The sequence below is a fragment of the Mobula hypostoma genome, chromosome 9 (genome assembly GCF_963921235.1).
Source record: "Mobula hypostoma chromosome 9, sMobHyp1.1, whole genome shotgun sequence".
Lineage (NCBI taxonomy): Eukaryota > Metazoa > Chordata > Chondrichthyes > Myliobatiformes > Myliobatidae > Mobula > Mobula hypostoma.
The window spans coordinates 49,654,808-49,682,550 of record NC_086105.1 but is presented as its reverse complement, the minus strand read 5'-3'; the positions used below and the strand labels follow the sequence as shown (position 1 = coordinate 49,682,550).

General features: G+C 38.2%; 1 protein-coding gene across 1 annotated transcript in view; it reads left to right on the top strand.

Annotated features, from left to right (window-relative positions):
- si:ch211-1e14.1 (UPF0606 protein KIAA1549) overlaps positions 1–27,743 on the top strand; it is a 280,906-nt gene that overhangs the window by 146,500 nt on the left and 106,663 nt on the right. Inside the window, exons 3-5 of the mRNA XM_063059529.1 lie at positions 1,192–1,283; positions 17,618–17,795; positions 25,028–25,158. Coding sequence (XP_062915599.1) covers positions 1,192–1,283; positions 17,618–17,795; positions 25,028–25,158 — 401 coding nt within the window. The remainder of the gene's footprint in view (positions 1–1,191; positions 1,284–17,617; positions 17,796–25,027; positions 25,159–27,743) is intronic.

Below are 27,743 nucleotides of genomic sequence, written 5' to 3'. Positions count from 1 at the left end.
CCAAAATTGAGCTTTCTAGCCATCAGACTAATTGAGACGTTTGACATAAGCCAAATGCCACACTTCATCAAAAGCACACCATCCCCAACGAGAAGCATACTGGTGGCTGCATCGTGCTGTGAGGATGCTTTACTGTAGCAAGTCCTGGAAGGCTTGTGAAGGTAGGGGGTAAGATAAATGCAGCTAAATACAGGGAAATCCTGAAGGAAAACCTGATGCAGTCTGCAAGAGAACTGTGACTTGGGAGAAGATTTGTTTTCCAGCAAGACAATTACCCCAAGCATAAATCAAAACTACACAGGAGTGACTTAAAAACAACAAAGTTAATGTCCTGGAGTGGCTAAGTCAGAGTCTAGACCTCAATCCAATTGAGAATGTGTGGCTGGACTTGTTCACTCAAGATTCTCATGCAATCTGGCAGGGCTTCAGCAGTTTTGAAAAGAAGAATGGGGAAAAATTGCAGTGCCCAGATGTGCAAAGCTGATATAAACCTATCCACACAGACTGAAGGCTGTAATTGCTGCCAAAGATGCACCTACTAAATACAGACTTGAAGGGGGTGAGTAATTATCCAGTCAATTATTTTGTGTTTAATAATTGCAATAAATTTAGACCAATTTTTTTTCACTTTGTCATGAAAGTCTAAAAAGCCAGTTTAAATCCACTGTGATTCAATGTTGTAAGACAACAAAACGTGAAAACTTACAAGAGGGTGAATACTTTTTATAGGCACTGTATGTGGTGACATAAATGTACTTTGATAGTAGCATTTATTTTGAACTTTAAACTGACTGGCTGCAAACATTGCAACTCAGCTCATTAATCCAACTCTTTTCTGATCCTGTATTATAACTATTATGCCACCAAATCACATTTTATAGTTTGCCATAATCCAAAATGCTGTTTATATTGCCTTATATTGACCATCTCAAATAAATGAGTCAGGAGTTATTTGGGGAGAAGTAGTGTCTTACCAAGCATCTAATAATAAAACATTGTTAACCTGATGTGTCAAATAATTCAAATGCATGAATTTGTATGTCCTTTCTATAATCTCCCTCTCACTTCTATTCTGTCTGTGTCTTCTGAATTGTAAAGATCATTAGCCCCAAAATTGCTTTTGGGATGTCCATTATGTGGCAATATTCAGAAATGGAAAGAAAGTAATGGCACATCCATTTTCTTCCACAGTGCTCTCTGACCAGGTGACATCACGTCAGGATGTGCTTGCATCACTAAAGGATGTACTGAGCCAGCGTTTCAAACGGGATGTGGAACTTCAGGTATTCACTGCATATCTGGTCTTGACCCAGGGATTTGGATGTGATGGTTTGTAAGTTTTTAGTTCAGGTCCATTGTTTGAACTATATTGAATATAGTTAATTATTTATTATTGAAGTTTGTTTCTCATTGTCACAGTGTGAATCAATATCTTATTTTAATTTTGTCTATTTGTTCCCCAAGCTATTTCCCAGTGACTTTCCAAATGTGTTGGTTATGCATTGTTTATTTTAAGGCTGTAGGCTATACTCCACTGAAGGCTACATTGTGTGATTTCTACAGAAGATGTACAGTGCTAGTGGGTGAAATGATACCTTAATTGTTTATGGTACACTTGTGCTAGATACTGGGCTAATTGTTGTTAATATAAAATTTTATTATTCCAATAATGCAACTTTCCTTGTTATTCTAATAATGTCCATTTAAAAAAACTTTTAACTTTTACATTATATATTTTAGAACTTAAGCTCTTTTTTCTATTTCTTAACACATGATTTATGCTATTACTAAAGTCAGTATGATGTTATGCCTCCATTTCATGACTTGAAAATAGACTCCTTGTGAGATGAGCTGGAGTATTATGTTGGTGATGTGGTGCCTGTCTCTCCTGTCATAGAAGTTATGCTTGATGTTGGTGGTATTGTAATGCTGTTGCTACTCTCTGCTTTGTCAGTTCTAGTATCAGCCAAAGGTCCTATTCCATTTCATTTGCTGGCTTGTCTCGCTCTGGATTACATATGTCCTTGGAGCATCAACATTATTGGTAGCTTTAATTGAGTTCTATGTCTTCATGACTCTATCATGTAGACACTTCCTATGTATTCTCAACAACTTGAGTGATGATTTAATACAATTATCTAGTGTTGACTCCTTTTTTCTATTGATAGTTATGAACTTATTATTACTTGTTCTTGTGAAGGGTAGATTTAGCCTGGAGATATTCTGCTGTACTTTCTGAATTCTGTAGCTTGGTTGGCAATTTCCTGACAAACTTAAGGAGAAGTAGCATGGAATGACATACCGTTTGGAACTCCTTCAGTTATCTGCAGTTCATAAGGGTGCTCCTGACCGTTTGGATACTTTACTTGAAACCATTTCATCTTCTGCAAGTGGAAATGAAATACTAGTGTTGAAGCTATGTCACTCTGCAGACTCTCAAGATAAATTGTCACTTCCAGGTTTCTCAGGAATCCTTTATTATGCAGTTATCTTGCAAACATGATTGAAACTGCTGTGGTAATTATGCAGCTCTCAAGTCTTTAATCCCTCTAATGAATGGGAGTGTGTTATACTTTTCTACGATGATGTGATGACTTTGATTGTATATGAATGTATTGATTCCCAGTCTCTGCCACATTCCAGGTGGTACCTTGCAGCTATCTTTGCTTCTAGTGCATTCTGTACTTACAGCAGTCACTACATACTAGATCTTTTGTCGGTTAATCCAATATACAACAACTTAGGCAAGGATACATCAGATATGTATCTTTTGGAGTAATTTCGTTTCATCTTTTTTGGTATGATGATCCCAGATCCAGCCACTTGAACACCAGCTTCCAGTGAAAAAAAAATTTGATTGACCCAGTAACATCTTGTGCTCACAATGTTTGTCTCTCGTTTTCATTCTTCTCATGAATAATATGCTGAGGAAGTATTGGTTTTACTTCTGATCCATTTTTGACACAGCTTGTTCAAATTTACTAGTCAATGTATTTTCACATCTGGATCTCTTGTGCTTCTCCTGTAGCCACATTAAGATAAGCTACTTGCTATCATAATTTCTTTGTTTAATCTGTATTACAAAGTAAAAATCATAACTAAATTGAGAGCAATTTTGTAGCTTTGTGGCCTCTGTATAGATTGCTTTTGCAGTTAGCAAATAATTTATATTAGCATACTATTTCATTGTAATATTTCATTACGAATATGAAGTAATGCTTCATATTAGTATTGAAGGAAAACATTTTAGCCTGTTGATCCATGCTGATTCGGAGAGCAATCCCCATTTTTCAGTATTTTTATTGGCAATTCAACTCCTTCATTTCTGTCAACTCCCTCACCCCACTGCCTCCAGATTCCATCATTAACTGACTCTCAGTGAAAATTCACAGTGGTCAATTAAATTGCCAACCTTATACTTGTGTCTATCTTTATAGTTCAATACAGTATGCAGCTGATGTAGCTCAGTTGTCATTAATCATGACCCAAAAGATCATGTATCTTTTGGATTGATTCTCCTTGCATCCATAATCACAGGGTGAATGCACAAACTCCAAATAGTCAACAACAGAGGTTAAGGTTGAATCTAGGTTACTAGAACTACAAAGTAGTGTGCAGTGCACAGAAGCAGATGTAAACGTTCATTGAGATCATGGTTAATTTTCAAGTTTGCCTCTTTTCAGCGCTATCACCATATCCGTTGTTTCTTACATTCAGAAACATTCAGATTTTGGTTCTGAGTGAACAAAATGACTCCAATATCCTCCAGGGTAGAGAATTCCAAAGTATTACCCATCTCCTAGTGAAGGCACATTTCCTTATTCCTATCTTAAATGGACTACTCCTTATTCCAAAGGGCATACCAGTCCTGGACACCTCCTGCATGTAGGCATTCTAGTCCTTCAAGAATTTTGTAAGTTTTGATGAGATCCCTTCTTGGTCTTATAAGCTAGGCAATATATTTCATACTTTGTGAACTCAGATGGGGAGCTCTGGGAGACCATCAGTCTCCCTGGTAACTGATCTGTATGAAGTGCATCAAACTGGCAGCTCCTTAGAGACAGTGTTGAGGAACTGGAGCTGCAGTTCAGTGACCTTTAGTTCATATGGGAGAATGAGGATGTGAGAGATGGGAGCTACAGGGAATATATCCATAAGGAGCCAAAAGATGAGATGTGAAGGAAAGCTTGACAGTAAAATAAGGGATACCAAAAGTTTTTTTCAGGTATATGAAGAATAAAAGAGAGGTGAGAATGGGTATCAGTCTGTTGGAAAAGGACATTGGGAAGGTAGTAATAGGGGACAAAGAAATGGTGGATGAACTTAAGTATTTTGCATCAGTCTTCACTGTGGAAGTCACTAACAGTCTGCCAGAAGTTCTTGCGTGTTAGGGGGCTGAAGTGAGTGTAGTTTCTGATACTAAGGAGAAGATGTTTGGGATGCTGAATGGTCTGAAGGTAGATAAATTACCTAGACCGGAAGGACTACATCCTGGGGTTCTGAAGGAGGTACTGTAGCTAAAGAAATTGTGGAGGGATAAGTGGTGATTTTAAATAATCACTAGATTCTTGATTGAGGTTGATATGTTCTTGATTAGTTTTGGCGAGAAGGATAATAAATCAGGCATGATGGATTTCCAGGGTAGGTTTAATGGGCTGAATAGCCTTATTCTGGTCCTATGTCTTATGGTATTACTGCTTATTCATTATGCATACAGTACACTTATTATACTTGGAACTACTATGTACTTCCTCTGTAGTATGTCTTAAGTGAGGGGACCAAAACTACGCAGTATTCCTGGTGCATTTTCACAAAGGGCCTATAAAGTTTGAGCAGATTTTCTTCAGATCACCTTTGAGATGCAGAATCTCACATCTGTATTTTATAAATGTTAGCATTGCTCTTTCTTTGTGCACTTGTTTCTGCATTATTTGAATAGAAGTGCTAAGTGCTTGTACTAAGGTGTTCCTGGGCCTTAACAGCAACATCTAAATGTTATTGATTGTTTTTGTTTCATTTAGTGTAATGTTACAAGCTTGTTTTGGTGTACACCACCTCCTTGTTAAAACATAATTTCATGGGATTGTGACCATCTGGTGTTAGTTCTTTCAGCTTTACCTTCTGATCTAACAAAGGGGGAAATGAAAATATTTATTGGAACAACCCTCAACCTCCTAAATTTTTCCCCTCATCCTTTGATATTTTCAATTCAGTGTTAGGTGTGATTTTTTTTTTCTCTTTGCTTGGCATAATTTTTGACTTGTCTGCAGAAATGATTCTAAGGACAGGCGTTATTTTCCTTTCTGATGCATTTCACTTGCATCCAGTGTATCTGGTTCTTTGCATTATCTTATGGAGATAACAGTTGTGGGTTTTGCCATCCACTCCATAAATCTAGATGTCACTTCCTTTGCTTATTGCTCTATTTCATCCTCTGTAAATATCATCTACAGTGTTTACTACTGAAACACCACCAGCGTTGGATAGATAATGGAACTTCTACTGTCAAGGGCAATGATAATTGCTGAAAATGGAGATTTTTCATTAAACTTCATACTTCATTACATGTTTCTGGTATTACTAAGTTTGCCAAAAATCTTGACCTCTCCAAGTGTGACATGCTTTTTTCCAATGTTGGATTTTGTTAATAGTCTCTCTTAGTCACCCATATTCAAGTCTTTTTGTGTCTAGGCATATCCTTACTGTGCATTAGGTTTCTCCCTGAGCAGTGTTCACCTAGTTGTTTTGATTTTTGCCATTATCTCGCTTGTTCCATCTCAATCCCTGTTGAAGCTTTCTTTAGCACGTGATGTGAGAGTGAATCACTGAATTCACGTGGATCACTTTTCAAAACATTCAATCATAACATCAAATGATTTTGGATATACTTGAATAAAGTCTGTTTTGCTTCTTTATAATCAGCACATTACTGTCATTTTTTTGTTTTCTTCATCTGCTGGTTTAGTAAAATTAACTTCAGTTGTTACATCTTCTCAGAACCACAGTAGCTGTTCTTATAACACAGGACACAAGACTATTCTCCCTTTAGCAGGTCTCTTTGATGTAACTTGTTGAAAATTGTGGAATGTTAGCTCCTGCATATGACTGTGCTTCACTTCAAGATTTTTTTTATGTAACCTTTTTACATCTTCTTTCAAGATCGCGGAAAACCTTTCGGTGTAACCTGAGTGGTATGGTGTGTCCTGCCCTCCCATACCAATTTCTACTTTTTGTATTCTTGGTGAGTTTGCTTCTCACCTACTAGTCTGGGTGGTGGTGTGAATTTAATTTCTCTAGGAATTGGTACATCCTAGGAATTGATACATTCTACTCTGTGCAATGGTATCATTTAGGTATTTCATGTGCCTTTGCATTATGTCCTTTTCCATGGTATGGCTGTTCTGATTTCTCTTTTTTTCCCATCATTCCTCTGTGTTTCCACGATAAATTGACAAATCTTTTCTCATCAGTAGTTGGCTTTCCACATAATTAGAGCTTCATCCATATAAGCTGTACTCTTTTTCTGTGAATTCATGTGGTCACAGCTACTGGATGGCTGCCTTTCAGCTGACTTTCATTCTCTTCCTTATGTATTAACTAAATCAGCTCTGTTTACTTTTCTAAGACTGATATGAATGCTGGTTGTTTGAGTAGTTGGTGTCTTACTCTGTAATCAGTGAGCAAGAAACTGTATATTCTGGAAACTTGAAATTAAAACAAAATTCTGAATAAATACAGAAAGCAGTTCATCAGTGTTGAAGAAAGAAACTGAAACAGTAATTTGATATCTTTCTTCACAGATGCTACCTAATGTTGCCTGATGTCCTGAACATCCCCACGTTTTCTGTTTCAATTTCAGCATCTTCATCTGTCTGTCTGTGGCTTCCTGTGCTTTGGTCTCTCTACGGCCTCCCATAGTGAGCTCTCCTTCCCAATCAAGGCTTTGTGCACATTTGGTCTACTGTGTCCCCAATGAGTTGGTCCACCTGCTATGCCCCATTCCCCTATTTCCTTTTACTTACTCTTTCTATTTTTAAAGCTTGTAAGGAATCCAGCAACAGGCTCATCTGGTTCCTGCCTTTGGCTTTGGAACTCTTGTCTGAGGATCATTTGGCTTGGTTTCATCTCAAGGTGTGTGCTATTTTTTTTCTTTGAAAGGACTTTTAATCTCTAACTAGCTTATTCCTCAGCTCTTGAAAAGATCCATTGTTTCCTTTACAATCCACAAAAGAATGTATTTCTGGAAGACATTTGATTTGATTTAATCAAACAATAGTAGTTGATTATCAGCTAAAATTTTTGCTTAAATTTTCCATGTGTCTGACAACATCCTAGTTCAACAAAGCCTAGAGCTGTGCATTTGTCGCAGCTACATTCATGAATTTGGTCCATACAATCAGCACAGAAAGTGCTGATTTTTTTAAAACTCAAATTCAGAGTGTAGATTGTTTATTTGATGTGGATCTTTCTTAGTCGGTTGCTGTCATTATGAAGCATTATTGTTGCCAGAACTCTGTTTGCTATGTATACTTAAAGGGTTGAGTCTGTCTGGGTAGCATCCAACCTGATGGCATGAATATCGATTTCTCCTTCTGGTTGAAAAAACCATTCCCTCCTCCTCCTCCCCCCCTCTTTATCTATTCCAAACTCTGGCTTCATACCTGTTTTCTCCTGCCTATCTCCTCCCCCTAGTGCCCATCCTCCTTCCCTTACCCCTGTAGTCCATTCTCCTCACCTGGAGAGTCCTTCATCTTCAGGCCTTTACCTTTCCCACCCACCTGCTTCAAACATCACCCTCTAACTATCCTCCTTCATCTCCTTCCACCTTTTTATTTAGGCGTCTTCCCCCTTCCTTTCCAGTCCTGAAGAAGGGTCTTGGTCTGAAATGCCAAATGTTTGTTCATTTCCATGGATGGGGCCGACCTGCTGCATTTTGTGTATGTTGCTTGTGACTTACAGAAGTTTATTTTCAGACAATAAGCCAAGTGTTGTCCAGAGATACAAATGTAATTTCTATCCGGAATCTCATGACTAGTGAGTGATAGGGTACATAAATGCTAAAAGTTTACCTGTGTCTATCACAATATAGACCCCCATTCATTCTTCTGATAATTCCCTGAGAAAAAGTGCAGAAAGATGTGATTGAATGTTTTTTTTAGGTTATCATCTCGGACAGGAGGAATGGGAATGTACTTCCAGCTTCACAAAGCAAACAATAGGACTATTAATCAGAGATTCCTATTTATCTCCACGTAATATGTAATCTTCTTTAAGTGCTCATATCACCTTTTAAATTGACTTTCTAGGGACTTTGTTAAATATCTGTATTATAGATATCTGGTAGAGGCACCCTTTTCCATCCAACTTCTTGACATTTTTATGGCACTGACAAGGTGAATGGTGAGGCATTTTTCTCTCGCATGGAGGGTCTAGAACTGGGGAGCTTTGTCTCTGTAGCAGAACCTGCACTGTTTGGACAAAGATGAATCACAGATCTTTTCTCTGAGGATTGAATATCTTTGAAATCTCCATGCAGTGGATAGCATGTTGAATATTGTTAAGCCTGATCTATGGACTTCTGGATACTTGGGTGAAACCGGAGGAATCGCTCAGGCATGTTCAAGCAGATCAATGGCCTACTTCAGCTCCTGTTCCTTATTTTCCTGTTAATGTGGAAATGCAGAGAAATTGAACAAACAATCCGAGTCTTTACATAAAATGTGCTGTATTTAAGACACATTCTCAAAGAACCTGTTGTACTTATGAGGAACTCGAACCTAAAAATAGTGACTCTCTCCATATTGAAGCAGCAAATCTGATTAAATCTCTTGGACCTGATAGTATGGCCCATGAAGTTTCCTTGATTCTATGATAGTATCTGTAGATTGGTAAGTAGCAAATGCTAGAAAAGAGGGAGGGAGGAAATGGGTGACGCAGTGATGTAAATTCAGTTACATCCAATACGTCTGTGTTTGGAATTTGCATATTCTCCCGGCGACTATGTGTATGCCGTCAGGGTGCTCCAGTTTCCTTCAACATGGGTGGGTCACTATAAGTTGCTCTTTTGAGTGCTAGAGTCTATAGTGAGCAGGTGGTTGATGAACACATGAGAATAAAATGGGTCAGAATATAATTAGGCTTAAAATTGATTGGTGACTCCATGCTGTATCGCTTTGACTGTAATTTTACGGGTGCGTTACAGAAAGCAACTTATCCAGGTGCTTCTTCATCACAGCTTGTTATGGCAGCTGCTCTGCCCAAGACTACAAAAATTGCAGAAAGTTGTGAAAATGGCCCAGTCTATCACACATACCAGTCTCTCCTCTACTGATATTGTCTGTATTCCTCGCTGCCTCAAGAAAGTGCCTGTTATAATCAAAAACCCCTCCCACTGTGGTCATTCTCTCTTCTCTTCCCTCCCCTTCCATCAGATAGAAGATACAAAACTTTGAGAATGTGTACCGCGAGGTTCAAGGAAATCTTCCATGCTGCTGTTATAACGCTCTTGGAGGGATCTCTTCTAAAATAAAGAACTCCTGATCTCTGTGCTGAATTTCATCTACTGAATCTTAGTTGAATTACCTGTAAGATTAGTTTATTCTTGTACTCACTTGCCAAAGACCCATGCCAGCTGTTTTAAGCTTATTCTCCAATTTTTATAGTAAAGGTAACTCCTTATTGTTAACAAGCTGCTCTAATAAATGATAGTTGTTAACCTCCCGCACTTCTAATCTAAATCAATAAGTCAGTGATTCAGGAACAGCTTCTTCCCCTCTGCTATCTGATTCCTAAATGGACATTGAACCTGTGATAATAAACTTGATTCTGATTCTTTAACCACTCCAACTTCAACGACTACAACTCTTATTTTGTGTTGGCTCTCCTCAATTTAACCCTTCAAATCCAGATACCATTGAGGTAAATCTATGCTGTAACCAAAGCCAATATATTATCCCTAAGGTATAGTGCCAAGAATTGTCCAGTACTCCAGACTGATGCAATTAGAGTTCAGTTTTTGGAGTTTTCTTTTGTCAGATACATGAAGGACAGGTAGCTAACTGCATTGAATTGAGAACCTGCTGGGAATGTTTGCCTGGAAGACTACATTGACATTAGCTAGCTTATCCGGTTAGTAAATTGAGGATTTTATGAAGGTAGTCTTGTTTTTCCAGTGCCTTGAGCAATTTCCTAGTGTAGGCAATCCAAGTTGCAGATGCAAGTAAAAGTAGATTGTGAGTTTTGTCAGTTCTCATGTCTAGAGCTTCAAATATATTTTTCCTTCATTCTGTGTTGGCACATTGAAGGTGACCATGACATTCGCTGCTGAGATACAGAGTGTTCGTGTTTTGCGGGGTCTGTCTATGAGCCTTTATTATCAGAAGGCAATGTGATGCAACAGGGCCAGGTTGTTACAGGATCTTTGACTCACAGATGTGGATTGTAAACCTGCTATCTCTTGGATGCTTCTGTGAAAGGATCAGCCTAAAGACAGTCCTACCTAAATTCCACCAACATGCTGGTTTCGCTACCAGAGGCTATGTTACACCAGACCTGGTTTATACTAACATACCACTTGCATATAAAGCAGCCACTTAGCCCCACATTGGACTCTTAGGTCACTTATCTCTAACGTTTAATTCCAGCATACAGATCAGTGATCAAGCGGGTCAAACCAGTTCTAAAGGTGGTGAAAACATGGCCTGAGGGTGCAGTCTCTGCACTGCAGGATTGCTTTGATAATACAAACTGGAAAATGCTCAGGGACTGTTTTGATAATACAAACTGGAAAGTGTTCAGGGAAAACGTTGCAGAGAATTTCCAGCCACTTCAGTGATACCAGGGACACGAGGCACATGTGGCAGGGAATTCAGAGGATTACAGACTATAAGTCTACTCTACGTGTCAGTGACCAGAATGCTTCTCTCCCTAAGAGACTGAATGTCTTCTATGGCCGGTTTGATGAGCAAAATGAAGAGCTAGCGTGGAAAGCACCCCATCACCCCATCACCCCAGGGGAGCAGACACTCCATCTGGCTGAAGCTGAGGTGAGGAATGTCCTAGCTGGAGTCAACACATGCAAAACTGCAGGATCTGATAATATACCAGGTCGGGTTCTGAAAGACTGTGCAGCCCAGCTGACGGATTTAATCAATATCTCTCTGGAACAATCCGTTTTCCCCTTGGTTTTCAAGGTGGCAATCGTTATTCCAGTGCCAGAGAAAGTGACGGTAACCTACTTAAGAGACTCTTGTCCGGTGGTATTAACATCAGCCATTATGAAATGCTTTGAGCAGCTGGACATGGAGCACATCAAAGCCTTTCTCCCAGCTACATTGGATCCTTTCCAGTTTGCTTATCGCTCAAATTGATCCACAGATGATGCAATAGCCTCTGCCTTGTCCCACCTGGAAAATCGGGACTCATATGCCAGACTGCTGTTTATAGACTTCAGTTAGGTATTCAATACCATCATATCCCAGAAACTGGTGGGGAAATTGTCCCCGCTGGGGCTCAATACTTCCCTCTAAATTGGATACTGGACTTCTTAGCAGTAAGGCCACAGTCAGTCTGTGTGGGCAGCAACATCTCTTGTCTTGCGCTGAGCACTAGTGCTCCCCAAGGCTCTGTGCTCAGCTCACTGCTGGTAACACTGCTGACACACAACTCTGTCACAGGATCCAGCTCAAACCATGTCATCAAGTTTACAGATGATACAACAGTGGTTGGTCTAATCAAGAATGATGATGAGATGGAGTATTGAGAGGAAGTGGAGCGACTGGTGAATTGGGGTGTGAAGAACAACCTAAGCCTAAACGTGGAGACCAAGGAAATCATTGTGGGCTTTAGGAAGATGCAGACGAACCATCCTCCCCTGCAAGAATGTATGTTTCCTCTGAAGGGAGAATTAAGTGCACCAGGTTCTTAGGAGTTCACATCACAGATGACCTCACCTGGTCTCTTAGTATCACCTCACTGAATGAGAAGGCACAGCAGCACCCTCATTTCCTAAGAAGATTGAGGCAAGCAAGTCTCTTCCTCCTCCTCCCCCATCCCTCCCCAGTCTTAACTGCATTTTATTTTACAAAAACACCATTGAGCATCCCCATCTGGTATTGCTGGTATGGGAGCAGTCGAGCATCGGACCTCAAGTCCCTACAAAGGACTGTGAGAATAGCTGAGAGGGTCATAGGGGTCTCCCTGCCATCCTTCAAGGATATTTATCAAGAACGCTGTGCCCGCAGGACCCTTTGTATTACTAAGGATTCCATCCATCCATTCAGCATCGTCTTTGACTTTCTACCATCAGGCAGGAGACTATGATGCATAAAAGCAAGAACGGTCAGGGTAAAGAACAGTTTCTACCCCAGACCATTAGGCTTCAAGCTCCCTGCCGCATCATATTCAAAGTGTCACTGGTTAATCTGTTCCGTATTTTACATTGTTTAATATCAATGTTAGTTAGATGTGATTCATCTGTAAATTTTATCCTTGCCCTCATAAGTAATCATGTGTTATGTGTACTACTGTGCTTTACACCATGGTTCAGAGAAACATCTCATTTCTATATACATTATATGGTTTATATACATGTATGTAGTTAAATGTCAATAAACTTCACTTGAAAGTTGACTTGTGAGCTTCTGCAGAATCAAATATCATTTGTATACTACAGCTCAATTAGTGAGGTTTGAGCAACTTTGGTTTTGGACATGTCGAATAGCTTCCTATTAGTTCTAAAGACCTGATTCATTTCCATGTGAAGTGTGTTGAGCTGAGACTCAACGTTGCTGTAAGAAGCTTGAGGAAAGTGCTGAAGCAATGATGCAGCTTTGTTTATTGCCAGTTTTCAGTGCAAATGGTTCTGTTGGCTACTTGTTGGTTACAATCATAGTTTGTATGTCCTCATGAAGGAAAGAAATTTCTAAGGTCAGCTGCTTTGAGGGAGGTATTCTATAGTCATTCCTGATTGATGGAGTCAAAAACTTTAGTGAAGTCAAGAGAAGCCACAAGCAGCTAGTTTACTTCTGGTGTAGTTGCACAGTGAGCATCATGTTCCTTTGTGCTTCTTCACGGGCAGAATCCACACTGTGAATCTATCCACTGTGAGGAGGCAGATGAGGAATACCCTGTGGATGACTTTCTCTGTTGTGGACTGTAGGAAGACCACTCTATAGTTACCACAGTCTGACTTATTGTTGAGATGTCTTGGGGTATCCTTGAATAGCATTCTAATGCATCTTTTCTTTGCCTTGAATAATTGTCCATTGAAACACGCTCTTTTTGTATTCCCACTATGCTTGCATTCCACATAAATCCTTCCTGCTTCATTTCTAATTTATCCTGCTATCTTGTTCTTTGCAGTTCTAAGTTTTTATTGATTTATAAATAGCTTTATGATTTTACCATCTGTATTCCCTCCTCCCTAAATTTGTTTCTCCTGAATTAGTTTTACCTAGTATAAACTTCTTCTTCTCTTGCATTGCGGAGTCCATAGTTTTGTGTATGTCTGTTTTTAATTCATTTTAATCGCATTTCTGCATATCCTAGAAGGTCCCACTTTTCCTGGACTAACTGTTCTTGTGCGAATGTGTCTGGTCTGTACTAGAATCGTCTCCAATACTTTCATTTATTTGAAGGATGATATATGGAATTCTCTTTAAAGTTTATTACTTCATTTAAATTTGTAAATCTTTTATAGATATCCAGTTGCCCTCCTACTCAGACAAGAATTTCAATGGGAATAAAATTGAAGGGATGAGGGTGGATGGTGGTTTAGAGGCAGTGTTTTATAGGTGCATATATGTTAATATACTGTTGGGGCAGAGAGAATGAGAAAAGTCATGGAGGACAGCAATTAAATTTTTAAGTTAGGGTTAACACTGGGAGTAGAGAACAATGACATGAATCACCAAAAACTAGAAAAGGGAGGAGGTTGAGCACAAAACGATTGAGTTTGCATGGGAGAGAACAAGCCAGAGTAACAATGAATTGCAAGGAGTGTAGTGGAGAGCAAATTTAATATGAAATTATTCTCGCTGCTGATTTATCTGAAAGCTTAAGGTTGGCCAAAACTGCCAACACATTTAATTAAGTTGTCAACAATGAAAGATTTGGTTTTAAGACGTAAAATTTTTAAACATTAATAGTGCAACTATAAAGATAGTCATGGCAGCTGGTGCTACTGTTGAGTTAAAAATGAATAACACACTGCATTCATCTCTGAGGTAGGAAAATATTTTGAGGTGGAACAAATTTGGATAAGAACAATATGGATCAACTTCACATGTGAGCTGACTAGCTAAAAAAAATTGATGTGGCAGAATGCCAGGGGAACTGCAAAAGATTGGAAGCACACAAGCACCATTTTATTCTGTTGATCTCTTATGCCTGAGGTTATAAATAATTCAGATAGAAATGTCATTATCAATTGTAATGAACAGTTGCTGAACTACAAAGTCTATTCAGTACATGCATTGAATTTTCTAATATAGTCAATGAATAGCCAATTAAAAATTTATTTAACTGTAAGTTAATTATTAAACAGTGAATAATTATGACAATGAGTCAGTTAAATTTACTGAGTAGGTTATTTATACATAGTGGCATCATAAAAAGAATTTCATTTAAACAGAACTTTGAGCTTTTATTTTAAAATTTAGTTTTGAGATTATTTTGCAGGTTGTGCATCTGTTTTTAAAGATTACCAGCAATGCTAAGTTGAAGGCAGTCCCAGCAGATTTATACCAACATTTTCACAAGAAAACAATGTGATCCAAGGAAAAAACATAAAACGTATTTTGTAAAATACAGACTTTTGTTCATTTTTTTATACGGTACTTAACTAAACTTGTTTCATATATTGTACGTGAATGGTTTGGACTACAAACGTTTGTAATTATTGCTGCCAAAAAACATCGAGTCTTTGAATGTTTTTAAAGCAAAGGTAGATATCTTTTTGATAAGCAGTAGGTGGAAGGTTACAGGGAATGTAGAGTTGAGATTACAATTAGATTAACTATAATTAAACTAAAAGGTAGAGAAGGCTTGAACTGTATGGTCTATGAAATTCATATATTTGTATGTTGGTTTACTTTTGAAACTTAATTCTTGTTAATTCCTTGATATTTGTATGTACCAGCAACTCATTACAGTCGGTAATCTTGAGAAAGGTGCTGACCAGAAATCTGGGAGGAGACTCTGTCCCTTTATTCATGTAGACCATTTATATTCACCTCAGCAGGCACATGGAGGAAAAAGGTGATGACTTGGAAATGTTGCTCAGAAAATATTATATTTTTTGTTTTTTTGGGGGAGGGGTGGAGGAATACAAAACGGAAGTAACAAAATACTTTCAGGCAAATGTTATGTTCATTTTTGTGAGCCTTCCACTCTCTAACATGTAATTAGGATCCATTCAGCTGCAGGAGGGAAATACAGCTTTAGGCAGTGATTATTTTCCTGTATATCTCCACACATGTAGCCACGATGATTGTTAATAAAATGATTGTCATCACCCTTTAGCAGAATTTAAGTTTTTCAAAGTTGCTCAATTTGGTTTAACGGTTAGAGAAACAACATAGCAGATACTGTTTAACAATGAAGAGAAGTAACCATTTAATTGTTATCAAAGGAAGTTCTGCCCACTGTTAAATTCACTGTAAAATCTCATCGATTTTTCCCATTTTTCCAGAAGTCTTGGATAAAAGCATCAAATCTAAACCTTGTATTGGATTTGACACTTATTAAAATGGTGCTTGTGTGTTTCCTTGTTTTTTTGTACCTTGCCTTCAAAAAAAGACATAAAAATTACTTTTACAGAAATTTATTTAAATCTTCTTGGGCTATACAACAGAGAATCACTGGTTAGTGCCACCACACAGTAGACTGATTAATTATAATGCTTTTGGTCATCCAGTTTGAAGTCTGGGATGTATGTAGATCCCTGTCAAAAAGACATCTGGGACTGTATGCTACTGTGCCAAAAACCTGACATGAACTCCTGTCACTAATATTACAGTACAAAATGTATATTTCAAAAGCCTTTCCAAAGATAATAGTATGTTAATTTTCCATCCACCCCATTATTCTCATCACTCGCTTATTAATCAAAAGAAATATTTTTTCTTTTGTTGAGACTGTCAAAGCTCTGTATAATTAGCAAAATCTATTGAATCTTCAGCCTTGTGTTCACTGTTGGTAATGTGGAAAACAGTATACTTTCCTTCAGCGAGAATTCTATCTTATCGAATCTGGAAGGCGTGCTTTAACTGTAATCCCCTTACTTGAATGAGTCATTCAAAACTGCACATTGTAATCAATGTTTAGTATAGCATCATTATCCTCTTTGCTTTATTGCCTATTTGTACAAACCAAATACTGTTGGCCTTGCTATATTATATGCAGGGAATTCTGTAAATCTATAGGTTTCTATGCTAATCTTTGCTTGTGCCAAAATTTGCATACATATTCCTTGATTGGTCAAAAAGAAAGTCTTATTTATTTATCCCCTCATGCTTTTCCAAGAAGGTCGAAATGTCTTCATATCAGCCAAACAGTCTGTCTTCCTACAGTTTTCTTGCATATATCTACCTTCTGAGTTGCCAGCAAATCATTTTCACCATATGGCCATCCCTGGGTTACAAATGCTCTGGATTTATGATCACCAGTATATAGTAATGAGCAGCCAGATTATTAAATTTGCAAGTCTGATGTACATACATACAAACAGAACTAATTTCCACAATGCTTTCCTTCATGCTCTCTCGCGCTCTGTCACTCTCAAGTATGTTTACCACATAATGATTCTTGTTTATTTTTTGACTTGTGCACAAAATCAACTTCTGAATGTCTATATCAATTACCTCAGGATAGCCTGCATATGTTGAAGTAGTTCCAGCAGAAGGTCCGTCATCTCAAGGGAAACCAAGAATAGCCGATAATTGTATATGAAATTTTGAAAAATTCTAAAAATGGATTCCAAGACTCCATGTGCTCAATTCCAAATATTCATTATAACAAGAACAAATTTTCCAGCACACAACCTTGAGTATACTGCATTCTGTTAGGTTGACACCCTAATCCTGTGTCAAAATGCATTAGCTATTCATTGAAGAAAAGAAGTGATTTTTCCCAATTCTTCTGGAAATGTTCCTTCATTATTTACCAGAAATAGAAAACTCATGACACCTTGGTTTATCATATCTTGTGGTCCTTACCTACTTGATAGTTGTCAGTTTGGACAATAACCTATTGCACTCAGGATTCACTGAGATATTGAATGGCGTGATGTTTTTCTTTTCAAACTCATTCTTATTTTTTCTTAAAGATTAATGCTATTGTACTCTGTGATCTCCCTTCTTTCTATGAATGAACCTACTTGCCATTTATGTAATAATTTTTATGCATTTGAATGGTTGACCTGAATTCTGTGGATAATTTTATGTTTAATCCAGTTGTTTAGTGTGCTATGGAATAAAATTATATCAAAATATGCTTTCAATCTTGGAATCTAGAAAAAAAAATTTCAGTATGTTATTATTAATATAAGTAATATAAACACTTGGCTTTGTTTAGTATTATTTTTGCTTTATTTTCTTTCTTAATTTTCTGCTACTAGGTTTTTCAACCGAATCAAGAGTTCATGTTCATGGTGACGGCAGGCCCCATTGTTTTCTCTGCTCCAGCTGTGCTCAATGCTCTGTCTCAAAGCACACTTGTTAGTGGCGCTTCTCCACTTATCCTTTCTCTCCAGCCAGCTCTGACACCACCAGACCACCAGGCGCAGGTTCAAATTGGTGAGAGTTTGTAATGTTGTTTGATTCTATGGCAAACTGTACATCCTGTAATTGTGCACCTTGCTGGAGATGTTTAATGTGTGTATTCATTGCACAATAACACTGCAGCCAGCTATCAAATGGATGACATCTCAATATAGGGTCATAGTTCAAAAACTAAAAGGATTAGGGAGCTTCCTGTACAGGGTGTAATTGAGTGATGTGGGTGAAAAGGGTCGGTGATCAATCCATTATCAGTTCTGAATTGATTCTTGTAATTGCCTGAGGACACCTAAACTCAGAGATTTGCCAGGTTTTCCTTGTCTTAGTGCTGTACAGTTAGGTCAATTTTGGTCGTAGTTTTCCTGGAGAAGTTGGGAAGTTGAGAGGAAAAGCCCACTGATGTTTCAGCACGTAATCTACCACAACATATGCGTTTATGCAGCCAATTTTTGGGGCCTTGAAGGATTGAAATCAACTGAAGTTTGACAGCATGTCCAATAAGGGGATGAGACCTTGAGATTATAAGATGCATTTTGATTGAAAATGACTTGGCCTTCACAGCTGTCTTTAAATTCATCACTTTCTGACTCAAGAAATTCCCACTCATCTCCGTTTTAAAAAGACATCCTTCTGTGCTGAGCCCGTGCCCTTTGTTCCTAGATCCTCCCACTATTCGAAGCATCCTCTTCATGACAGTCTATCTAAGCCTTGCAAAATTCAGTAGGTTCCAATAAGGTTCCCCCTCATTCTAAATTCCAATAACTACATGCCCAGAGCTATCAAAGGCTTCTTGTACGTTAAGCTGTTCATTCCCAGGATGATTCTCATGAGCCTCCTCAGCACCCTGTCCAATGGCAGAATGTCTATCTTATATATGAGGTCCAAAACTCTGCCATGCATTTTCTTTCTTTCTTTTTAAATCTTTTTATTAATTTTTCCAAAATTATGAACAAAATAACAATGTTGATACAAAGAGATTGGAATAGTCTTATTGTTGATAAACATATACAGAAAAAATTTCAGATAACACAGGTATAATAGACTTCCAAACTCATGATGTAATTAATCTCAAAGAAAAAAAGAAATAAAAAGAAAAAAAATACAAAGAAAAAACTCAAAAAAAAAGAACTAAATACTAAACCCAAAAAAGCAAACGGAACAAAACAGAGCTGGACCAATATCTTAAATCGAACACGTTCCATAATGTCGTCAACTCCGCTCTGCTATTCATATATTTTAAGTTAATAAGAAGGATTCGGAAAGGTCAAATTACATCATATGAAAATGTTGAATAAATGGTTTCCAAGTTTCTTCAAATTTTACCGAAGGATCAAAAATATCACTTCTAATTTTTTCCAAATTTAAACATAATATAGTTTGGGAAAACTATCGGAATGTAGTAGGAGGATTGGTCTCCTTCCAGTTCAATAAAATAGATCTTCTGGCCATTAAAGTAACAAATGCAGTCATCCGACAGGCTGAAGAAGACAAAGATCTATGTTCGCACCTTTTCAAAAGAGTTGAGAATCCAAGTAAACACCCACCGACTCTCCTTTGTCTATCCTGCCTATTATTTCATCTAAGAATTCCAACAGATTTATCAGACAACATTTCCCCTTAAGGAAACCATGTTAACTTTGGCATATTTTATCGTGTACCTCCAAGTACCCTGAACTCCTTTTTTCTGTCTCCTGTTGTAATTTGTACTCCACATCCTGGCTACTTTTGGAAGTTGTATATTACTCCCATCAGGGTCTTTTTACTGTTGCAGTTTCTTAACTGTACTCATGAAGATTCTGCATCTGATTTCACTTCTTTCTAAGCATTTAATTTCAATTTTTACTAACAAAGGCACTCAACACCCTCTGCCACCAGCATGTCTTTTCAATATGATGTCTATCCTTGGATGTTAAGCTCCCAACTGTGATCTTCTTGCAGTCGTGACTCAGTGATGACCACAATGTCATAGATTACCACCAGTTACCAGAAGTTAGAGAAATCAATGTTCTTGCTATCAGGTTAGGGCTACCTAGATGGTATATGAGGTTGGAGGAGTAACACATTATATTCTGTCTAGGTAGCTTCCAAATTGATGGCATAAATATCGATTTCTCCAACTTCCATTGATATTCTCCCCCTCCCCCACTTCCCTATTCTATTTCCTCAGCCTGGCCTCTTGCCTCTTCTCACCTGATCATCTCCCCTTGGTGCCCTTCCTACTTCCCTTTCTCCCATGGTCCACTCTACTCTCCTATCAGATTCCTTCTTCAGCCCTTGACATTTTCCATCTATCATCTCCCAACTTCTTACTTCATCCCCCCTGCCCTAACCACCTGACTTCACCTATCACCTTCTAGCTTGTCCTCCTTCCCCTCCCCCACCTACTTATTCTGGAATCTTCTCCCTCCCTTTCTCGTCCTAATGAAGGGTATCAGCCCGAAACATCAACTGCTTATTCATTTCAATTGATGCTGCCTGACCTGCAGAGTTCCTCCAGCACTTTAGGTGTGTTAACCTTATTTTGTTATCTTTTTCTAATTCAATCTTGTTGTTTTTACCTTTCTTTCAGCTCAGTTCCTGTGTTCTCTCTTTCTTTGTATTGCATCCTTGCACCACATGGGCCAATGACAAGATGGCCTCCTTCATCTGCAGCATGTATTTCTTACCTTTTTTAAAGTTGTTTCTTTAATGAGGGTTTTTAAAAAATTACAAGTGCACACATGGCAGAAAGCAACATGACTGAAAAATTTTGAAAAGGTGTTCTGATTAATGTGTGGGCAGAACCATATGTTGGGATTAAAATGGTCTAGAGAATAGAGCTTCTGCATTGTGCAGAAACCAAAGGAACTGACATGGTCCTACTTAAAATAAGAGTGATTTTGATAGAATGGAAACAGTTATTAACACTGGCAGAAGGGTCAATAGATAGAAGTTACAAATTGAAGATAATTGAAAAGGAGCTGTAGGTGGAGGAATAATGAGAATTGCTGAGCAAGTTATGTGGAATTTGGTCTTGAAACCAAATTATTATGTGCAGGAGGAATTATCTTTAATTATAACATTAATGGCTGGTTTAGTATTAGTTGTCTGTTATATTTCCTTCAAAGGAAAAGTACTAGGCAAGTTTAATACTCCTGTCTAAAGTCACATTTCCTACCCCAACAACTCCACCCCATTGACTATAAAATGCCACCTACTGATCCAACTGTGTACCTACAGACAATAGGTTTATATTCATACTGTCTTAAATGTGGGCATTTATGATAGACCAAAATAGAATAAATATGCAAGACAAAGGTTTGCAGGAGCTCACCCTTCAAAAAAAAAAGTTATGATCTAAGCTGTTTCTTGTCACTAAAATGGGGACTGTATTTCAACATTAAAATCTTGTACTTCATATTCTGAAACCATAATTCAGTTTATTCAGTGACTCAGATGAACTGTGATCAAAGGAAATCATCACTCCTTTGTTGTGTAGCAGTGGTGTATGCTGTTGACACTGCTACAAAGGGAAATGAAACAGGAACAGTTTTTGAAGTTGAATGAGCGGTTCATTAATTCAAATGGACCAGACCTAATTAATTATCAATTGGACCCATTTGAGCTATGATTCCACAGTGCTGTTGGCAGTGAAGTGACAGCAAGTGCCAAAGACTGTAGTTGGTTCCAAAGGAGCATCAAATCAGGCTTAACCCTCGAATTTAGAATAACAGAGCTAGATATGCCCCATCCTATAGCATTTCGGTCAGCTGGTTGAGATCCCCAGCAGCTAGCCATTTAAGAAAACCATTGTTGCCATTCAGCAGAAAATAGGACCAATTAGCAGATGCAGTTCTCCAATTATAGAAATGAGCCACTGCCAGCACTGGTCCAAGGCAGTCCCAACAGCTCTTCCAGCACATAACTGAAGAGTTACCTGGAATGAGGCTAGGTTGTTGGGTGTATTTAAGGCAGAGCTTGATAAGTTCTTGATTGGACACAGCATCAAAGGTTACTGGGGGAAGGCCAGGGAGTGGGGCTGAGGAGGGGAAGAATGGATGAGCCATGATTGAATGGAGGAGCAGACTCAATGGGCCCAATGACCTAATTCTGCTCCTATGTCTTATGGTCTTATGGAATTGCCAGTTCTAGCAACAGCGGCCTAATTATAGTGGAAATCAAAAACTGTAGGTGTTGGAAGTTTGAAACAAAATCAGAAGATGCTGGAAAACCTCAGCAAGTCAGATAGCGTCTCTGAAAAGAAAATCAATCAATAGTTTAACTCTGACCCTTTGCCAGAACAGTTGTAGTGATTGCCACCTGCTTCCTGTCTTCCTTCTGAATCAGGCATTTGGAAAATGAGTCACAGCATAGACATTATCTGAATCAGCCATTTTGAATCAGGGGAGATCAGTGAGTGGGAAGATGTTGATTTTTTTTATTTGAGTTGAGTCCATGATGGCTTGATTGCTTAGAATGAAGTGAAATGCATTTTGTCAAATGAAGCATTTCTTCCCAGGCCGAGAGGGGTACCATTCAGAGCTGTGTTGCCCTGAATGCCATGTGTTTTTGTCCTTTTGGGAAGTTGTAAGCAGTTAGATAGCTCCTATTCTGCTTTACCATGTTTGGCCAACTGTCACTACAGTGCATTCCTGGATAACTGATGAAATGTTGGAAGGCCATGAGAAATGATTTCATTCTAGCAAACACAAGTAAGGTAATCAATAAGATAAACAGGTAGCTGGAGTAATTACAAGACCAATAATCAACATTGTTTTTCAGTAGACCAAAGTAATTGATTCAGATTCAGATTTATTTACACATATATCAAAACATGCAGTGAAATGAGTTGTTTGCATTAATAACCAACACAGCAGGGGGGAGAGGCAGTCTGCAAGTGTTACCACATATTCCAGGGCCAACATGTTAGCATGTTCAACATGCACAGAATGTTCAAAACAACAACGCAAGCAGTAACAGAACAAAAACAAGACTGCAACAGAACAAGCAAATTGCCTCTGTTAATGAAGAGTTCTAGGTATTGCCTGCATTGGGTAGACATAATTAGTACCTTTGAGAGAGCACTTGGTTGTCGTCATTCACTGAGAAATTTCTTCATTTCAGTTCTTCCTTTCACGAGCTAGTACTACTGTCAGATTTGTGTAAAAGCTCTCTTGAGTCACAGTAATATATACTCATGGACATTGCAAACAATGTCAGTGCTTGATGTCTGGAGGGCCCAAACAATAACAGTAATGTACTGTTCTGTATACCTCAGGAAATTAAAGCTGCAAAAAGCAGGGTTAATACAATGATCATTGGAGAGGCTTTAATCTACCTATGATCTGGGCTCATCAAACAGGGTAATATAGTGGAGGTCAAACTCAAGGATTGCAAGATGCTTCTCTAGATACCATGTTGTGGAATGTGCAATAAAGCCATAGCCAGTGTGCCAAATGAACTTGGCAGGTCACGCAGCATTAGTGGAAGGAGAGAGATTGTCATGTTGTTCCAAGCTTCAGCATCTACAGTCTCTTGTGTCTCTGCTACATAATGAAATAAAAGGTGAATCAATAATCTTCAATAAAGGAACCTTTAAGAAAGGCAGGTCAAATTGTGATAGAATATTATTTTCTAACATAATTGAATGTGAAACTGGCTATGATGCTGCCAAAAAAGGTAAAATTTTGAAGTTCAAAAGAAGTCCAAGACATTGATAACAAAATGGAAAATACCATGATGATACTGCTGAGTCTGAAAACAGACTAAAGGCTCCTGTAGTTACCAAATGGTAAGCTTACAGCTCAGAACTATTTCTGAACTGTTTGGTGTACCTCTTGATTTTTAATGTGAATTTTATTTGCTTAGACTTACTAAATAAACAATACAATACATTTGCCTCAAGAACAAGGACACTTTTGTTGGGATTATTTGCCTTGAGATATTTGAAGCCATTTGGGAGTTTGGCTGATTATGGGATGACTGCAGGAATTTTCAAGGATAGAACACCCCTGAATTTCGTCACTGTGTAACAATAATATTACACTGCTGCCAAAAAAAAATAAAGTACACATGTTGTTTGAAGTTGAGTGAATGGAGTTTGGTAATTCAGATCAAATATAATTAATTAATTTTCAATCAGACTTATTTGATGGTATCAGCAGTTAAGCAGCCAGATAATAGTGCAGCGCTATTGCAGTTTGAGGTGTTGCGGTTTGGAGTTCAACTCTGGCACTGTATGTAAGAAGTTTGTATATTCTTCCCATGACCATGTGGGTTTCCTCCAGGAGATCTGATTTTCTCCCACGTCCAAAGATGTCCCCGTTAGTTGGTTACTTGATCATTGTAAATTGTCCTCTGATTAGGCTAGTGTTAAATAGGTAGGATGGAGAGATAGAAAGAATTATCAGTGTATGACTGAAAGTTATAATGGACACCAGACAGGACTTGGGTTTTGCCTCTAGAACATAATATGGTCACAGTGGAAAGAAAGGCAGGGACTGTGCTTTAGATAACTACAAGAAAATGAGCAATAACTCTACAGGATTAATTCTACGACCTAATGAAAAGCGGTCTTTAATGGGGATTACTGTGAAAAGGCATGATTATTATCACTCATCTTGAAACTTATAGTATTTAAAGTTGCATTCTGTTCCAGACCCTTTTGGTTCTCCTAGATAGCCTATTCCTAGACAAGAGTCATCTACTTGTGAGATCCATGCTGCTCACTGAAATATTTGTGGTACTCAAGAAAGACTCAAAATTCCACAGGAACTTTGAAAACCTTAATAGCCTTTAAGTTGTCCTGATTTATTCTGACCTTCTAGTCCTGAGGCCCAGCTGTTTGTTTAAGCAGAGTCACATTCTCTAGGGTCTGGTCAGCAGAGGTCACCACAACAGCATCTGGAGCGTATGAGCCAATTACTTCTGGCTTCAGCTGCAATATGACATGGCCCAAGTAGACGATCTAATCTGCCACCAACAGCAGCACAAGCTCAGGCCAGTCAAAACAGCCCTGCTTCCACAAAGTGGGCTTTGCCTAAGTCACTGCTAGTCCAAGCAGATTTTCCTGTCCAATCTCTTATCTCCACTCTGGATCACATGTGCCCAGCATCCTGTGTGGTGAGTAATGAAGATTTACCTCAAAAATACTCCAAAAGTGAAATTCCTAATCTCAGGACAGTTTAACTGATTTTTTTTTCCAAAGGCGGCATGCTAACAAAATGTACTTCATAAAATGTCAGTGCTTATTGTGTCTCCTTTCTCTTCAGTTCTGCAGTTTGTCCCTCGTTACGTTGATGTGAGATTCTGCAACTTCACTCAGAGAATTGAGAGGGGACTGACAATGGCATTTGCAGAAGTGCGCCGCAGGCAACATGAAACTGAAGGCTTTGCTATTCAGGTGAGAATGAACTGCAGTGTTCCGATTAAACCTACAAAGGTCTCAAAAAGGAAATGTACTTCAGAAAATTATGGTATTTAATCTCTCCTTTCTCTTTAGTTCACTGTCTTATGACATATCCATGCAAGCCAGAATAAGTAACTATTTTAATAATATATTTGATGTAAAATAGTATATTTAAGGGTCAGAGTGGCAAGGGCCAAGTTAATAGCATTCTGTGATATCATACATAGATTAAGTGTGGAGATTCAGATTTATTTATCACATGTATAACAAAGGATAGAGTGAAGTGCATCATTTGCATTAACAACCAATACAACCTAGAGATGTGCTGGGGCAGCCTGCAAGTGTCACCATACATTTCTGCACCAACATACCAACGATACTCAACAGAACACAACAAGCAACAAACAACAACAAAGAAGCCCTGCTTTCCCCTTCCTACCCGCTCTCCCACCGATTAACACATATGACAGTCTTTCAGCTCCAAGACAGGCAGACAGCCTCCATATCCAGGCTTTGGCCATCAGGCTTCAACTTCCAGACCACCAATTAACCTTCGAACTCTGATCTTTGGTATCAACCCCCCAAACTAACCGATAAAGGGAACCCAAACTCTGGGTGTGCCAACTGACCGGCCCTCATGTCACCAGCTTGCATAGACTCCTAGCCACTGGCCTTTGCGTGCGGAGCAGAGGCTCAGATTGCAGATGTCCTTTGTCACTTTGTCCGTGTTGTTTGACTTTGAATGCAGAGTGTGGAGCAGAAGCCTGACTTCTAATTCCTTCACATCACGTTCCCTAAACCCTAGCCTGACCTCTAAGTTCCCCCTCTGTCCCCAAGACTATCACTACAAATATTTTTTTTTTTAAAAGCAGCTAAGCCTAAGCCATGATCTCAACAGATACTGCAGCTCAGCACCATTTTAACATAGGAAAAATTACCAGAAGTAGGAGAAATTGATGTTTATGCCATCAGATTGGAGCATGAGGTGTTGCTCCTCTAACCTGAGAGTAGCATCATCTTGGCAGTAGAGGAGGTCGTGGACTAACATGTCGAAATGGGAATGGTGACTAGAATTAAATTGGTTGGCCACCAAGAAATTTCAATTTTGGATGCAGCAAAGATGATTGACAAAGTTCAAAATAAATTTACTATCAAAGTGCACCCAGTATATCTCAACATATACTACCCTAAGATTCATTTTCTCACAGACGTGCACAGTAAATACAAAGAAACACAATGGAATAATGAAAAATCACGAGTGACAAAGACGGGCAAAAAAACAATGCGAAAAAGATGACAAATTGTACAAATACAGAAAAAATGAAAAAAGAAACAAAATAATAATAAAATAAATAAGCAATAAATATCAAAAACATTATGTTTTGAAACTCCAAAACATAAAACTAATTGGAAGAAAAACAAGTGAAACCAGAATGCAAGTCTAACTTCATTTTCACTTTTAAGTGAGGTGCAAACATATAACGTGGTAGCTTCATGACGTATGCAATTCACTTATTTTCACATATGACCAGTAATGAATTACTTAAACAAAGAATGCTTACTCAAACAATATATTTACAATATTACTGAAATACTAAATACACAGCACTCCTCCCTGCTTAGCTACAAACTCCGACTCAATAGAGAATGCATCTCAACTATATGCACAATATACAATATAATACAACTACTATATACAGACATCCACAGCAGTGTAAATTTTAAATTGTCCCATTCAGGCCTAAAGGTTTCATCGCTGTGGAGGATTTTTTACTTTTGTAGGATAATAGTTTTCCTGACAAGGGAAGTCATTCTGCTTGGCAGGTGAGACTTGTGGCTGTGAAAACAACCTTAGTTCTGGAGCCTCTTCCATGGTGGTTGTACAGGTTGACTCTGAGTCTGCAGGAAGTTGGTCTGACAGCTCTGGGCACCTTTCTTCTCCTTTTCTTTCTGGATCTACTTCAATCCTTCTCTCATGGTCCTTGTTTCTTTCTCTCTCTTTATCATAGTCTTACTCATGGTCTTTCTTGCTATCTCTTCTGTCTATTTCAACTTCGTCTTTTTTTTCCTCAGCTTCCTTTTTCTTCAAATTTCTTGTGAGTATCTCTGAATTTACTAACTTCTCGAGAAATTATGTCTCGTTTACCCTCTTCCATTTCCATAGCACTTATGTCATCCTTCTCTTCCTATTTCTTCTGTCTGGTTTGTGCATCTTGATCTTGAAAAGGTGCATTTAGTTCACTGGAGTATTCACTCTTTCTTTTCAAATCTTTTTATTGTTATACACAGGAAAAATAACATGAGTACATCGAAGTAACAACACTTACAATGCCTCAAAAAAAAAACATTATCTTAAAGATTGAAAAAAAATTTTGTGATTTTAAAAAAAAAACCTACTAAGCAGAAAAGTGAGGAAAAAGAAAAGAACCCATTGGGTGTACAACCCCGGAGTCATGCTCATACAAAAAGCTTCTAAAAATAAACATCAAACCACCAGCAAGAAAAGAAAATATATTTTTAAAATTTACAATTAGATCGTGGAAAAATTATATCAATTAACTCAAATGATAATAACGAGC